The following is a 14927-nucleotide window of genomic DNA, read 5'->3' on the forward strand; positions in this document are numbered from 1 at the left end:
TGGCAGGGCAGGGCTGTAGGGGAGGGCAGGCAGGCCTTGGTGTGGATCCTCTGGGGAGAGAGGACTGGGGCCCCCTCCTCCACCAGACCTGGGTACTGAGGATCTCTCATGGCCCCCACATGCGGCCCCAGCCAAGCCTGGAGATGAGGGCAAGGTGGAGCAGGGCGTGAAGGACTCCAAGTCCCTGAGTCTGCCGATCCTGCGGCCAGCTGGGACTGGGCCCCCCGCCCTGGAGCGCGCGGACCCCCAGAGCCGCCGGGAGAGCCTGGACATCTTGGTGAGGAGGAGGGCGTGTGTCAGGGGAGGGGGTGGGAAGGGGCCCAGGCTGGACCCACGGCCCCTCCTCAGAGGCAGTCACCCTGGGTCTCTCACTGCCCCCTCTTGAAGATTTCATTGTCCCTTCTGGAAAATGGGGCTGGCTGTGAGAGTAAGGGACCCTCTCTCTCTGGGTCTAGCGCAAGGTGAGGGCTTATATCTGAGACTCTTCTAGTGCCAGCGGGTCAGGGAACCTGCGTGTGCATGTGTGCGTGAGAGAAGTGCCCGGGGCTACAGACCGCCCAGAGCTGTGTTCCAGAGTGCATCTGAGTGTGTGTAACTCTGTGCTTCATGCTGGAAGCTGAGGGACTTGGGGCTGATAGTCTGGGCGTATCTGTGTCTGGACCTTCCAGTCTCCAGACGTGTCTGGGTCCCAGGAGAGGGGACACCCCAGGGTAGAGATGCAGAGACCCTCCTCCATCCCAGGCTGGCCTGAGGCCCTGGAAACCCGCCTTGGGGTGGGGCCATGGGGGCTGGCAGGGGGTCCCGGCCCTGACCACCCCTCCCTGGTCAGGCCCCTGGCCGCCGCCGGAAGAACATGTCGGAGTTCCTGGGGGAGGCGAGCATCCCTGGGCAGGAGCCCCCCACGCCCTCCAGCTGCTCTTTGCCCAGTGGCAGCAGTGGCAGCACCAGCAGCGGCGACAGCTGGAAGAACCGGGCGGCCAGTCGCTTCAGCGGCTTTTTCAGCTCGGGCCCCAGCAGCAGCGCCTTTGGCCGGGTATGTGGCCCCATCTGCCCAAGGTCAGGCAGCTGGCTGGCCGTGACTGCTGAGGCTGACCAGGGTATCCTTCCAGGAGGTAGACAAGATGGAGCAGCTGGAGGGCAAGCTGCACACCTACAGCCTCTTCGGGCTGCCTAGGCTGCCCCGGAGGCTGCGCTTCGACCATGACTCCTGGGAGGAGGAGGATGATGAGGACGAGGATGAGGACAATGCCTGCCTGAGGCTGGAGGACAGCTGGCGGGAGCTCATTGATGGGCATGAGGTGAGTGCGGGCCACAGTGCTGCTCCCTCCTTGTCCCGAAAGGAGGACAGCCCTTGGGAGGAGGATCCAGTGATGAGATGTTCCATGGGATGCCCCAAAGAGGCCACTGTTATTATTGGCTCACTTTGGAGACAGAGGCTGGATGAAAATGGTGTGCTGCTTGGCTGTTTTAATGGCAGAGGAGGGCCCAGATCTTGGGTGTCTTGACTGTGATTATTCATGTGGTATCAAGGGTGACCCTGCTCCTCTTGGGACCTCCGTGTCCCCGTTGGGAAAATGAGAAAGCTGCATGCAGTTTGCTTATCCTCCCTGGCCACCCTAAGGTGCTCCAGGCCTCCTTGTTGACCCGTCCTGCCCTCCTTGTAGAAGCTGACCCGGCGGCAGTGCCACCAGCAAGAGGCAGTGTGGGAGCTACTGCACACGGAGGCCTCCTACATCAGGAAACTGCGGGTCATCACCAATGTGAGTAGGAGCTGTGCTGGTCCCCGTGTTCACCCTGCCCCCCTCTTTCTGGTCTCTTTCTGGCAGCCCTCAGCTGAGTCTGAGCCTTTGCAGAAGGAGCAGGTGCCTGGCAATGAGGTGGGGGCAGGAAAGTCAGACAAGGGCTGTGCCCAGGGAGGAGGTGGCTCCTAGAGGAACCTGGGAGGGGGCTTCAGGCAGGTTTGCCAGGTTCAACTGAATTAGCACAGGTGGGGCTTCATTCTTTCACTTTCGTTCAGTGGCTGTTTCCCAACACTTGCTGTGTGCTGGGTGCCTAGCAGCCCACACCCTGGATGGGCCAGAGTGAGACGGCACTGTAGGGATTTCGGCTCAGGAAGGGGAGCACATGCCCTGGGCTTGGAGCTTCCTGGAGGGAGGAAGCACCCTCAGAGATGAAATATGGAGGTTGAGCCAGGGTGGAAGTGGAGAAGGGAATTCCAGGCGTGGCTGCAAGGCCAGTCTCCCTGGCGCTTCCCTCCAGGAGGGACCAGGGCAGCGTGACCCCCCGGGAGGGCTGTTGAAGGCTGGGTCTTTCCTCAGGGTCTGGACTTTCCAGGTGCGAAGGCCAAAGGGTACAGCCTCCGTATCCCTGGCTGCTGTGGGGCCTCCTGGAAAGGGGAAGGGGAAGGAGTGGCTGGGGAGCCTGAGGCCGGGTGGGGTCTTAGGGCTGAGACAACCTCCCGATCCCAGCCACAGCATCCCCTGATCCCACAGCTGTTCCTGTGCTGCCTCCTGAACCTGCAAGAATCAGGGCTGCTGTGTGAGGTGCGCTGGGGTCCGGGGGCGGCGGCCGGTGAGGTACCGGGAAGGAGGGCGGGACCTGGACGTGGGGCGAGGCTAACCTGGCGGAGGGGCGTGGCCAACCGCACCTCCCGCGGCGCCCAGGTGGAGGCGGAGCGTCTGTTCAGCAACATCCCGGAGATCGCGCAGCTGCATCGCAGGCTGTGGGCCGGCGTGATGACGCCGGTGCTGGAGAAGGCGCGGCGCACACGGGCGCTACTGCAGCCCGGGGACTTCCTCAAAGGCTTCAAGATGGTACGGGCGGGGCCCGGCGCAGGCGGGGCACTGAGGTAGGGCTGGGGCGCCGAAAAGGCTCCACGTGACCGCACTTGACCTCCTGTGGCCAAGGGTGAGGAATTACGAGGCGGTCGCCCGGGTTTGAGCCCTCACCTGGCCATCTACCCCTGCTCCCTGGCCGCGAGTGATCTCTTTGGCTGAGGCTCAGTTTCCTCATCTGGAAACAGGGATCATAAGCTTGCCCCCCCCTTGGGGTGGTCGCCCAAGTGCAGTAAGGAAGCGCTTGCGCAGCGCCTGGCGCGGGCCGGCCCACAGGGAGCGCGCGGTAACCGGCGCCGTGGTTGTTCTGCCCCGGGCCAGTTCGGCTCGCTCTTCAAGCCCTACATCCGCTACTGCATGGAGGAGGAGGGCTGCATGGAGTACATGCGCGGTCTGCTGCGCGACAACGACCTCTTCCGGGCCTACATCACGGTGAGAGCGTGCGCGCCGTGGGCGGGGGCGCAGGAGGGCGGGACCCTGGGCGGGGCCGGGTGGGGCGGGGCCTACCCTGAGCCCCGTCCCCACTCCCCTACCACAGTGGGCCGAGAAGCACCCACAGTGCCAGCGGCTGAAGCTGAGCGACATGTTGGCCAAACCCCACCAGCGGCTCACCAAGTACCCGTTGCTGCTCAAGTCGGTGCTGAGGAAGACTGAGGAGCCGCGCGCCAAGGAGGCCGTCGTCACCATGGTAACCCTGATGGCTGGCAGGGGTGGTCTCCCCTGCACGGCTGTCTACCCCTTCATGACCCTGGGCCTGAAGCCCCCTCGCCTGCCCCTAGATCGATTCCGTGGAGCGCTTCATCCACCACGTGAATGCGTGCATGCGGCAGCGCCAGGAGCGGCAGCGGCTGGCGGCTGTGGTGAGCCGCATCGACGCCTACGAGGTGGTGGAAAGCAGCAGCGACGAAGTGGACAAGGTGGGCGTGTGTCTGCGGGGGTTGCTGGCTGGGAGAGAGGAAGGCCAAGCTGGCAGGCAGGGTCTGTGCTAGGCATCTCACTGAGGATGCCTAGCTGAGATGGGAGTCAGGCTCTGGCCTCCCCTACACTCATGCCCTCTGTCCCCAGCTCCTGAAGGAATTTCTGCACCTAGACTTGACAGCGCCCATCCCCGGCGCCTCCCCGGAGGAGACGCGGCAGCTGCTGCTGGAGGGGAGCCTGAAGATGAAGGAGGGGAAGGACAGCAAGGTGATTCCAGGGCCACCCTCTCCCCATGCCCTGTCCTTCCTGGGGACCTTCTGGGCCCCAGTCACTGGTTCTCAGCTCCCCAGTCACTTGGGTGGTGACTCAAGAACCGGTGACTTTGTCACAGTGAATGACAGTTCTCTGTCTGCCATTCACAAATCCAGCAGCAGGGTCCTAGCCCTTGAAGGCACCAGTGGTACCCATTTGTCGGTGTCACGTGGGTTCCTGGTGGGAGGGCAGCCACATTCCACAAGTGGGCCAGGAACCCCAGAGCCTTGCTACTGTGCCGTGGCCCTTTCAGGCATGGGGCAGGCTGAGAGATTGCACATGGTGACTTCAAAGTCACCACTCTTCTTTTTAATGTAAACTTGTATTAAGTCATCAACATACATCTCAGTGAAAGAGAATCATCTTCCTCTTCATTTTAATTTTACTTGAAGGTTCATGCTGGGAGGAGTGTTTGACAAAGACGGAATGCTCCCAGGGGACGCTGGGGCCACCGTCCCCGGCCCTGACCCTGCTGGCCTTTTTGCACTGCCCCCACCCCACACTGCAGGTGGATGTGTACTGCTTCCTCTTCACGGATCTGCTGTTGGTGACCAAGGCAGTGAAGAAGGCAGAGAGGACCAGGGTCATCAGGCCACCCCTGCTAGTGGACAAGATTGTGTGCCGGGAGCTACGGGACCCTGGTAAGGGGCCCTGGTCCTGTTCCTGGTCAGGGACTGTGATAGGCGAGGGCCATCGTCTCTGCTGACACTGACTTGGGCTTTCCCTAACCAGGGTCCTTCCTCCTTATCTACCTGAATGAGTTTCACAGTGCTGTAGGGGCCTACACATTCCAGGCCAGCGGCCAGGCCTTATGCCGTGGCTGGGTGGACACCATTTACAACGCCCAGGTGAGCGCAGAGTAGTGAGTGGGTGGGCAGGGCAGATTAGGGAGCTGCTGGTCACAACCCATTCTGCCCCATGTACCCCAACACTGCCTGCAGAACCAGCTGCAACAGCTGCGCACACAGGAGCCACCAGGCAGCCAGCAGCCCCTGCAGAGCCTGGAAGAGGAGGAGGATGAGCAGGAGGAGGAAGAGGAGGAGGAGGAGGAGGAGGAAGGCGAGGAGAGTGGCAATTCAGCTGCCAGCTCCCCCACCATCATTCGGAAAAGCAGCAGCAGCCCCGACTCTCAGCACTGGTATGTCTGCTCATGACCACCCAGCAAGTCAAACCAGGACAAGTACTCCAGCCCAGGACTCCTGAAGGCCCAGCCACGCTCCCTTCCTCCCAATGGCTTCTTGTCATGAACACTGTGGGAGCAGGGCTCTATCTCCCCCAGAGTCCAGGTGGGGTGGGCAGACACCTTTCCACGTGCTGCCAGCTCTGATCCATTCGTGGTAGCTGCCTGGGGTGCTGTGCTGAGGATCCTTAGGGCAGATCCAGCCTTGGCAGGGAAGAGTACTGGGCTCGCTACTGAGGTCTGTTGTGGGCACTGGAGCTGGAAGATCTGCCACACCTGCCACATGCTGCCATCTCTGAGCCTCTAGGCCCAGGAGAGCAGAGGGTATAAACCACTGTGCACTGCCCAGCCTTGGGCTGCCTCAGGTTATCTAGGTTTCATGGCCTGGGCTGACTCTGCTCCTGGCCCCACAGTGCCTCAGATGGCTCCACGGAGACCCTGGCCATGGTTGTGGTGGAGCCTGGGGAGACGCTGTCCTCCCCCGAGTTCGACGGCGGTCCTTTCAGCTCCCAGTCCGATGAGACCTCTCTCAGCACCATTGCCTCATCTGCCACGCCCACCAGTGAGCTGTTGCCCCTGGGTCCAGTGGACGGCCGCTCCTGCTCCATAGACTCTGCCTACGGCACCCTCTCCCCAACCTCCTTACAAGACTTTGTGGCCCCAGGCCCTGTGGCAGAACTAGTGCCTCGGCCCCCAGATTCCCCACAAGCTCCTTCCCCTCCACCCTCGCCCCGTCTCCGCCGCCGCACCCCTGTCCAGCTGTTAACCTGCCCGCCCCAACTGCTCAAGTCTAAGTCCGAGGCCAGCCTCCTCCAGCTGCTGGCAGGGGCTGGCACCCATGGAACATCCTCTGCCCCTAGCCGCAGCCTGTCAGAGCTCTGCCTGGCTGTCCCAGCCTCAGGTATTAGGACTCAGGGCTCCCCTCAGGAAGCTGGGCCCAGCTGGAATTGCCAGGGGGCCCCTAGCCCTGGCAGTGGTCCTAGGCTAGCTAGCTGCCTGGCCGGGGAACCTGCAGGCTCCCACAGGAAGAGGTGTGGAGACCTGCCCTCGGGGGCCTCTCCCAGGGTCCAGCCTGAGCCCCCACCAGGAGTCTCCACCCAGCACAGGAAGCTGACCCTGGCCCAGCTCTACCGAATCAGGACCACCCTGCTGCTTAACTCCACGCTCACTGCCTCGTGAGTGGCCTGGCCTGGGGTAGGGCAAGTGGCTCAGGGCAGTGGCATGGGGGCCCAGTCATGCCTGGGAGCATCGCATTTGGGGAGGGTGATGGTGGAGGGAGCCTGAACCCTGCCCAGTGTCTGGGTGCCGGGAGCTGTGGTGGGCAGTAGTGAAGGGGCCTGAGGAGTGCCGTGGGGAAGAGAAGGTGACCAGAGCCACTCTGAATGGTGTCAGCCAAAGAAAGACTCCCTTCCCCACCCTGTAGGGAGGTCTGAGCAGAGGGAGGCCCCCAAGAGTGCCATTGACCAAGAGACAGTAGACAGCCTGCCTCATGGGGCGTGCCGGCACCTGCTTCAGTTGCTGCCTCCTGTGTGCATGAGCCGGATGCTGGGAAGGATCCCTGCCTACACCCGGGCCTGATTTGTCCTTTGCCAGACTGGATGGAGTGGAGGAGGCCCAGGCCACAGTACCACCTGACCTGCCCAGGCAGCCCCTCGTCACCTACTCCCCGAAGTTAACAGCTCAAGTCGAATCCAGGGCTGGGCTCCCAGGCTGCCCATCCCACTTCTACCCTCACTGGCCTCCAGTGGGACTCGCTCCTGCCTCGCCCCTACCTTCCCAGTCCCACAGGCCACCCCTGGCTTGGGCTAGGTTCTGTAAAGTTACGTATTTATTGAGCTTTTGGTTCTTTTATAAAGACTTGTCTAGACTCCACTGGGAAGAGTCCTTTGCTTTGGGGTCCAGTGACTCGGGGCACTTGAATTCAGGGTGGCCTCTTTGCGTTCCTGTGCCCCTCCACATGCCACGGGTGGCCCATGGATAGAGCTTCCCGTGGGAAGTAACTGGGGGTGGGGTGCCACCAGATCAACATCCCCAGACTTCCCCACCTTCAGCCACCATCAGAACCTCTCCCCAGGTGCCCTCCTGGGATTCAGGGCTGAATCTGCCCAGTTCCCACACTCTTGGGAAGGTGGGTCCCCCATGGGGGTCCCTTCAGGTACCTTTTTTTTTTTTTTTTTTTAAGACAAAGTCTCGCCGGGCGCGGTGGCTCAAGCCTGTAATCCCAGCACTTTGGGAGTCTTGGAGGCCGAGGCGGTTGGATCCGAAGGTCAGGATCGAAGACCCCTCCTGGCTAACACGGTGAAAAACCCCGTTCTCTTTTACTAAAAAAAATTACAAAAATAGGCCGGGCGCGGTGGGGCGCCTGTATTCCCAGCTACTCGGGAGGGCTAGCGGCCAAAGAATGGGCGGGAAACTCGGAGCGGAGCTTTTGCAGTGAAGCCGGGAAGATCGCCGCCACTTTGCACTCCAGCCTGGGCCGACAAGCGGAGACTCCGTCTCAAAAAAAAAAAAAAAAAAAAGGAAAAAAAAGTTCGTGCAACTCTGTTTTGCCCAGTGGAGTGGCAGTGGTGTGAATCTCGGCTTCCACTGCAACCTCTTGCCTTCCCGGGTTCACAACGATTTTTCTCCTTGCCCCAGCCACTTTTAGTAAGCTGGAAACTGCAGGTATTTGCACCCATGGCTGGCTTTAATTTTGTATTTTAATAGGTGGGTTCACCCTTATTGTTAAGGCTGCGTCTGGAAACCCTGACCTCAAGTGATTCCTCCCGCCTCAGGCCTCCAAAAGTTGCTAGAATAAACGGCTGGTACTTGCGTTTTGGCCCCTTCCGCGTACTTTTTGGCCACCCCCTCCATGGCTTGGGCGCGGAGGCGAGAAAGAAGTCACTTGCCCTGGTTTTCCTACTGAAAAGTGGTTCTCAGGGTTGGGGCGAGAGTCGGGGTGGGGACCCGGATGCAGGCTCCATTCCTGTGTCCTGGTCGCAACAGGCAGCCAGCGCTTTCTCGTGTTTCTTCCTTGGGCTTTCCGCTTGCTTTGCCAAAAAATGATTCAGGGTCTAGGCCGAGGCCGAGGGCCAACCGTCGGACTCGGTGGGGCTCGGGCGTCCCGCCTTTCCCCCGCCCCCAGGCGGGCCCTCTCGACCGCGCGGGCGGCCTGCGGCGGCGAGTGAAGGCGGAACCACGACGGGCGGAGCGCACGGAGCCGGGAAGCCCCTGGGCGCCCGTCGGAGGGCCGAGCGCGGCGCCGAGGGCCATGGAGCAGCGGCCGCGGGGCTCCGCAGCGGTGGCAGCGGTGTCTACGGTGAGTTGAGACGCAGGAGGCGAGGGGCAGCTTTGAGCCTTGTCCCAAGAGCGTCCGTGAAGGAAGGGGCCCCGGGCGCGTCTCCACTCCAAGCCTCCCCGTGGCTGGGCTGGCCGCCCCTTCCGACCTCGTTAGAGGCTCCACCAGGGCGTAGCCCTTCCACTGAGAGGAAACCCCTCCCAGGAGGGTCTGGGGGCCCCAGGTAGAGAATGATCAGTGTCCCTCCCCCAACAGAAAGCATGGGTGGGGGTGTGGGTGCTGCCGTGTCCCTGCTCTGGTGGACGGGAAGCTTGTGAGAGGCTGGCAAGAGCCCCTTCCTCTGGCCCTCCGAAGCTTGGTGTGTGCACAGGGGGAAGGAAGTTAGTCTCCTCTCCACCCGTGGGCACCCCTTCTGCGGGGGGCCTGGGAAGTGGGCTGTTCTGTAGGCAAAAGCTGGGGCCTCTGAAATGGCGGAGACCGGGCAGAGAGAGGCCCCACGTGGGCAGCTGCACTGAGAGTCAGCAGCACCTGTCCCCCAGGCGCTCCTCCTGGTGCTGCTGGGGGCCCGGGCCCAGGGCGGCACACATAGCCCCAGGTGTGACTGTGCCGGTGACTTCCACAAGAAGATTGGTCTGTTTTGTTGCAGGGGCTGCCCAGCGGGTAAGTGGCCACAGGGGTGGGAGAGGCATGGGACAGGCAGGGCTGGAGAGGTGGCGGGCAGGCCAGGGAGGTAAGAGGAGGCCGGCAGGGGAGGTAGGGGTAGGCTGACAGAGAAGTAGGGAGCTGGTGAGAAAGAGGGAGGGAGGGCAGGGTGGGAAGCAGGTCGAGGGTTGCTGGGCAGCCCCTCTGCCTGCCTGACCCCTGCCTGGTTCCACAGGGCACTACCTGAAGGCCCCTTGCACGGAGCCCTGTGGCAACTCCACCTGCCTTCTGTGTCCCCAAGATACCTTCTTGGCCTGGGAGAACCACCATAATTCTGAATGTGCCCGCTGCCAAGCCTGTGATGAGCAGGGTGAGGGGCTTCTCAGTGCTTGGCAGGGGGTTCCTAAGGACAGGCCTTTCTGAGGGAAGTGGCTGGCTTGGGCCCAACCTTGGGGTGTGAGGGTCCTGCACCCACCCTTGCCAGAACCCTCCACCCGGACCCTCCTTCGGGGCCCTTGCCCCTTCTCTCTTCCTGGTGAACTTTCCATCTCTCCATGTGCCTTGGCCTCTGGTCGGTCTCGATCTCTGAGCTCTCTTTTTTAGGGTAGCCCTGCACCTGTCTCTCTTCCACCTATTCCTGTCTCCATTATCTTGGGGGCGGGGGTCTGCCTCTGCCTCTCTATGGGAGCTTTTGGCCCTAACTCTCCACTCTCCATCTCCCTGCACCCCCACCAGCCTCCCAGGTGGCGCTGGAGAACTGTTCAGCTGTGGCCGACACCCGCTGTGGCTGTAAGCCAGGCTGGTTTGTGGAGTGCCAGGTCAGCCAATGTGTCAGCAGTTCACCCTTCTACTGCCAACCATGCCTAGACTGCAGGGCCCTGCACCGCCACACACGGCTACTCTGTGAGTACCCCCACCCAGGGCTATCTACTCCCAGACCCACTTCTCCCTGCCTGCCCTACTCCTGTTCCATGCTGACGCATGCCTCTCCTGGACTGCAGGTTCTCGCAGAGATACTGACTGTGGGACCTGCCTGCCTGGCTTCTATGAACACGGCGATGGCTGCGTGTCCTGCCCCACGTAATACCTAGCTGTCTTGGGATGGAAGGAAGGGCAGCTGGGAGCAGGGCAAGGGCCTGGGGTGGGGCAGGGGTTGCTGGTTCAGGAATAGGAAGAGGGGACAGGGAGGAGGGAACTTGGCCCTGTGTTGGATGGGCCCCACTTCAGGTAGACTTAGATGGTAAAAGAGAAATCTGCATCCTCCTTAGCCAGATAAATAAGGGTATGTGCCTTCACTTTCAGCCAGCATTCCCCCCAGTGATCCTTCTAGCCAGGTATTACAGATGATTTGTCACTTTTTATTTTTATTTTTTTTTTTGAGACAGAGTCTACTTTTTTTTTTTTTTTTTGAGACAGAGTCTCACTCTGCCACCCAGGCTGGAGTGCAGTGGCCAGATCTCAGCTCACTGCAAGCTCTGCCTCCCGGGTTTATGCCATTCTCCTGCCTCAGCCTCCGAGTAGCTGGGACTACAGGCGCCCGCCTCCTCGCCCGGCTAGTTTTTTGTATTTTTTAGTAGAGACGGGGTTTCACCGTGTTAGCCAGGATGGTCTCGATCTCCTGACCTCGTGATCCGCCCGTCTCGGCCTCCAAAGTGCTGGGATTACAGGCTTGAGCCACCGCGCCCGGCCCGATTTGTCACTTTTACAGACAGTCACATTGATATAGCTTTAAAACTTGGGCTGAAGGAGGTTGATGCTGCAGTGAGCTATGATTGTGCCACTGCACTTCAGCCTGGACAACAGAGCAAGATCTATTAAATAAGTAAATATTAAACCTATTAAATATTAAATAAATATTAAATCTATTAAAATAAATAGATAAATACAAAGGGCTGAGAGTCAGGATTGTGCTGCTAGTTCTCTAGGGGATCTTGGGCAAGTTTAGAGAATTCACGTCTCTGATACGTGGTGTCCCTTTCTCAACATGGGATGTTGGCAGCTTCTTCACAGGCCTCTGATCAGAGGTGAGGGACTTTCTGTATCTATTCAAGTCTTTTTTTTTTTTAGATGGAGACTTGCTCTGTCACCCAGACTGAAGTGCAGTGGCACGATCTTGGCTCACTGCAACCTCTACCGCCTGGGTTCAAGTGATTCTCCTGCCTCAGCCTCCCAAGTAGCTAGGACTTCAGGCGCCCACCACCACGCCGGCTAATTTTTTATATTTTTAGTAGAGACAGGGTTTCACCATGTTAGCTAGGATGGTCTCGATCTCCTGACCTCATGATCTGCCCGCCTCGGCCTCCCAAAGTGCTGGGATTACAGGCGTGAGCCACCGCACCCGGCCTTCATTCAAGTCTTTATTGAATATGTCCTATGTTCTACACACGGTTCTAGGTGCTGGGGATGCAACAGGGAACAAAATAGGCAAAATCCCTGTCCTTTTGGGGTTGACATTCTAGTGACTCTTCATATAGTCTAGAAGAAGCTCAATGAATAGTGTCTGTGGTTGTTATCGGGGGCACAATGACAGGAACATTCTTGGGTAGAGTGAGGCTCACAGGAGAGAGGCCTGGGGAGGGAAGAGTCTCCAGTATGGAGCAGATGCTGGGCAGTCTTGGGGACCCCCTCCTGGCATGCACCCCCTCATCCCTCAGGCCACCCCCATCCCTTTCAGGAGCACCCTGGGGAGCTGTCCAGAGCGCTGTGCCGCTGTCTGTGGCTGGAGGCAGAGTAGGTGGTGTGCTGGGAATGCGAGTGGGAGAACTGGGATGGGCCGAGGGGAGGCGGGTGAGGGGGGGCTACCACCCAACACCCACCAGCTGCTTTCAGTGTTCTGGGTCCAGGTGCTCCTGGCTGGCCTTGTGGTTCCCCTCCTGCTTGGGGCCACCCTGACCTACACATACCGCCACTGCTGGCCTCACAAGCCCATGGTTACTGGTAAGTACACAGACCCACACACACACACGCACACAGAAGCCTGGGGTCAGGATGGGTAGCCCAGAGTCTACTCAACCCTGATACAGAAGGGGAAACTGAGGCAGGGAGTGCGGGGTGCAGAGCAACCCTAGGGGAGCTGTACCAGCACCCAGGTCCAGGAGGCTTGCCTGGTCGCTGACCGCACTCTCTCTGTGTCAGCAGATGAAGCTGGGATGGAGGCTCTGACCCCACCACCGGTAAGAACCTCACTGTGTGATTCTGGGCTGCCTTCTGGAGCTGGAAGATCAAGCCTTATTGTGATCCCCGGAGCTTGGCACGTGGCTAGCACAGGGTGGACCTAGTAGACAGAGGTGTTGCGAGCTGAGTCCTGCCCTCAAGGGGTGTCAGTCAGCAGGGGTTCAGACTTGTACGCAGGAGCTAACAGTTCAATGGAAGGAGAGCCCCATGGTGCTGGGGGACAAGAGGAAGGAGGCGGGGGCAGGGGACTCGAGGCAGAAGCAAGAGTTCTGGTGGGCCACAGTGAGAGCAGGGCCAACTGTGGGAGGTATCATTGCGGGAGTGTCTGCTGACTGAACCAGGGACTCTTCCCTCCTGGAGAGGCACTGCAGGTAAGGGGCCTTACTTGACAAGCAGGGCTGACCTGGGGCCCCTCTTGGCTTCCAGGCCACCCATCTGTCACCCTCCGACAATGCCCACACCCTTCTAGTACCTCCTGACAGCAGTGAGAAGATCCGCACCGTCCAGTTGGTGGGCAACAGCTGTACCCCTGGCTACCCCCAGACCCAGGAGGCACTCTACCCGCAGGTGACTTGGTCCTGGGACCAGTTGCCCAACAGAGCTCTTGGTAAGGGACATCAGTGGCCTGAGGCCTTGACCCCATTCTCCTGTCTGCGGTGGGAAGTTGTGGTTTCACAACGTGTTTCCTTTCTGCCCCCTAACTGACCGAGTCCGTCCCCTGTGCCCTGAACCGCGGGATCCAGCCGGCTTCAGGCCTGGAATACCCGCATGAACGCCCCTGACTCCACCTCCCGACCGCGGCCCACGTACCCCATTGGCTCTCTCTGGCCCTGCCCCAGGCCCCGCTCCCGCGCCCACACTCTTGCCAGAGTCCCCAGTCGGCTCGCCCGCCATGATGCTGCAGCCGGGCCCGCAGCTCTACGACGTGATGGACGCTGTGCCAGCGCGGCGCTGGAAGGAGTTCGTGCGCACGCTGGGGCTGCGCGAGGCGGAGATCGAAGCCGTGGAGGTGGAGATCGGCCGCTTCCGAGACCAGCAGTACGAGATGCTCAAGCGCTGGCGCCAGCAGCAGCCCGCGGGCCTGGGCGCCGTCTACGCGGCCCTGGAGCGCATGGGGCTGGACGGCTGCGCAGAGGACTTGCGCAGCCGCCTGCAGCGCGGCCCGTGACACGGCGCCCACTCGCCACCTAGGCGCTCTGGTGGCCCTTGCAGAAGCCCTAAGTACAGTTACTTATGCGTGTAGACATTTTATGTCACTTATTAAGCCGCTGGCACGGCCCTGCGTAGCCGCACCAGCCGGCCCCACCCCTGCTCGTCCCTATCGCTCCAGCCAAGGCGAAGAAACACGAACGAATGTCGGGAGGGGCTCAAGACATTTCTCAGTTTCTCGGCCGGAGTTTGGCTGAGACCGTGGTATTAAATCTGTGAAAGAAAAAAAAAAACAACCGGCTTCTTGGCGTTTCTGCGGGGCTGGGGTGTTAAGTGGCCTGGACTTTTCTCGAGAGAGTCGGAGGGGACGGGAATCTTGTCACCCCGGGGTCTGGCACCCATGGTGGAGTCCAGTGTGGCCTTAGCTCCCAAGCCTGCCCCTCCCGAGTCCACTCTGGTCCAATTACCCCCAGGAGAGAGCAAGTCGCGGCCACAGCGAGTGATGAGAGCGCTTTAATGGGGCTGCGAGGCGGCGGGGACAGGGTCGGGATGGGGTGCAGCAGTTAGAGACACAGGGTCAGGGCCTCTCGTCCTCCACTGACTCCACCGGGGCAGTGAAAGGGTCCTGGCAGCGAGTGGGTCTGGCTGGGGACGGGGCGTAGACTTGAGGGAGGTGGGGGCAGAGGTGGGGTCCCGGGGGCCCCAACTGAGGCCCGACAGGCCGTTTTCATCTTTCTGGTAAACAAATGACTGAGAGGAAACCCTCGGCGGGGATGAGAAATGAGGCCCGGGCTAGGCCGGGCGCAGATCTGGGTCAGGGAAGGAGGGAAAACCCCTTCCCCGAGTTCGGGGCCTGCCTCCACCCAGGATGCGCCAGCGACGCCGGTTCCGGGGTGCGGGGGAGGGGACTGCATCCTGGAGGGGGGCTGAGCCCCGCAGGAAAACAAAGTCACCACCCACAGGGCTGGGGAGAGCTCTTCACTCTTTGATATTCAGCGAACATGCAAATATATGTAAGTCGGCATGCAAATAAGCAGCATTTTTTGTTGTTTGCATCAGCAGCTTGGGCACTTATTCTGGGCAACTGGGGCGGCGTGTGCACTCCAGTGTTGCCAAGGGCTGGGGATGCGGGGGCCAGGATGGGGGGTCAGGGAGGGTTTCCAGCGCAGGAGGGGTGGGCTGTGCGGCTCCCAGCCCTTCCGCCGGGGCCTGGCTGGCTGGGGCTGGGGCGGGGGGCCCCTCCGAGCTGCAAGGCTGCGGGCAGGAGGCCACGGCCTCTAGTACTTAGCGATGTCCCCCTTCTTCAGGATGACCTGTCGCTGCCAGGGCGCCAGCTTGCTCTCATCGTAGCCCAGCGTCCGCAGCTTCTCTGACTGCTCCTTCTCCCGCCGCAGCTCCTCCTGCTTCTGTCGCTCCTCCTCTTTCCTGGGCGGTGGGGGGG

At 60.8% G+C, this 14927-nt stretch overlaps 3 protein-coding genes across 13 annotated transcripts in view; 2 read left to right on the forward strand and 1 right to left on the reverse strand.

Moving 5' to 3' along the window:
- The window catches only part of PLEKHG5 (pleckstrin homology and RhoGEF domain containing G5), a 47370-nt gene extending 39947 nt beyond the window's left edge, over window positions 1-7423 (forward strand). For 6 of the 8 annotated variants that reach the window (XM_017856070.1, XM_017856069.1, XM_017856071.1 and 3 more), the window contains 15 exons: window positions 132-277; window positions 830-1033; window positions 1110-1298; window positions 1665-1760; window positions 2493-2543; window positions 2664-2813; window positions 3156-3266; window positions 3373-3522; window positions 3614-3751; window positions 3900-4019; window positions 4573-4705; window positions 4797-4912; window positions 5006-5202; window positions 5658-6419; window positions 6668-7423. In XM_017856070.1, the coding sequence (XP_017711559.1) occupies window positions 132-277; window positions 830-1033; window positions 1110-1298; window positions 1665-1760; window positions 2493-2543; window positions 2664-2813; window positions 3156-3266; window positions 3373-3522; window positions 3614-3751; window positions 3900-4019; window positions 4573-4705; window positions 4797-4912; window positions 5006-5202; window positions 5658-6419; window positions 6668-6677 (2573 nt within the window). In that variant the 3' untranslated portion in view covers window positions 6678-7423. Of the gene's footprint in view, window positions 1-131; window positions 278-829; window positions 1034-1109; window positions 1299-1664; window positions 1761-2492; window positions 2544-2663; window positions 2814-3155; window positions 3267-3372; window positions 3523-3613; window positions 3752-3899; window positions 4020-4572; window positions 4706-4796; window positions 4913-5005; window positions 5203-5657; window positions 6424-6667 lie in introns of those variants that run through there. The other 2 variants (XM_017856066.1, XM_017856074.1) reach the window with 1 other exon arrangement.
- A 969-nt stretch (window positions 7424-8392) lies between these two features.
- Window positions 8393-13783, forward strand: TNFRSF25 (TNF receptor superfamily member 25). 4 transcript variants are annotated; one of them, XM_017856088.1, is made up of 10 exons: window positions 8393-8542; window positions 9061-9181; window positions 9399-9533; window positions 9899-10066; window positions 10165-10243; window positions 11838-11893; window positions 11993-12100; window positions 12299-12336; window positions 12764-12944; window positions 13177-13783. In XM_017856088.1, exons 1-10 carry the CDS (start codon window positions 8495-8497, stop codon window positions 13503-13505), a joined length of 1263 nt encoding a protein of 420 aa, XP_017711577.1. In that variant the 5' UTR covers window positions 8393-8494; the 3' UTR covers window positions 13506-13783. The 4 variants fall into 4 exon arrangements, with proteins under 4 accessions (XP_017711577.1, XP_017711575.1, XP_017711576.1 ...); XM_017856086.1 differs by having other exon boundaries at window positions 11838-12100; XM_017856087.1 differs by having other exon boundaries at window positions 11838-12100; window positions 12302-12336.
- A 204-nt stretch (window positions 13784-13987) lies between these two features.
- Window positions 13988-14927, reverse strand: part of ESPN (espin) — a 38776-nt gene continuing 37836 nt past the window's right edge. The window contains 1 exon segment of the mRNA XM_017856001.1: window positions 13988-14911. Coding sequence (XP_017711490.1) covers window positions 14764-14911 — 148 coding nt within the window. The 3' untranslated portion in view covers window positions 13988-14763.

Source organism: Rhinopithecus bieti, unplaced genomic scaffold (assembly GCF_001698545.2).
Source record: "Rhinopithecus bieti isolate Rb0 unplaced genomic scaffold, ASM169854v2 scaffold_40368, whole genome shotgun sequence".
Lineage (NCBI taxonomy): Eukaryota > Metazoa > Chordata > Mammalia > Primates > Cercopithecidae > Rhinopithecus > Rhinopithecus bieti.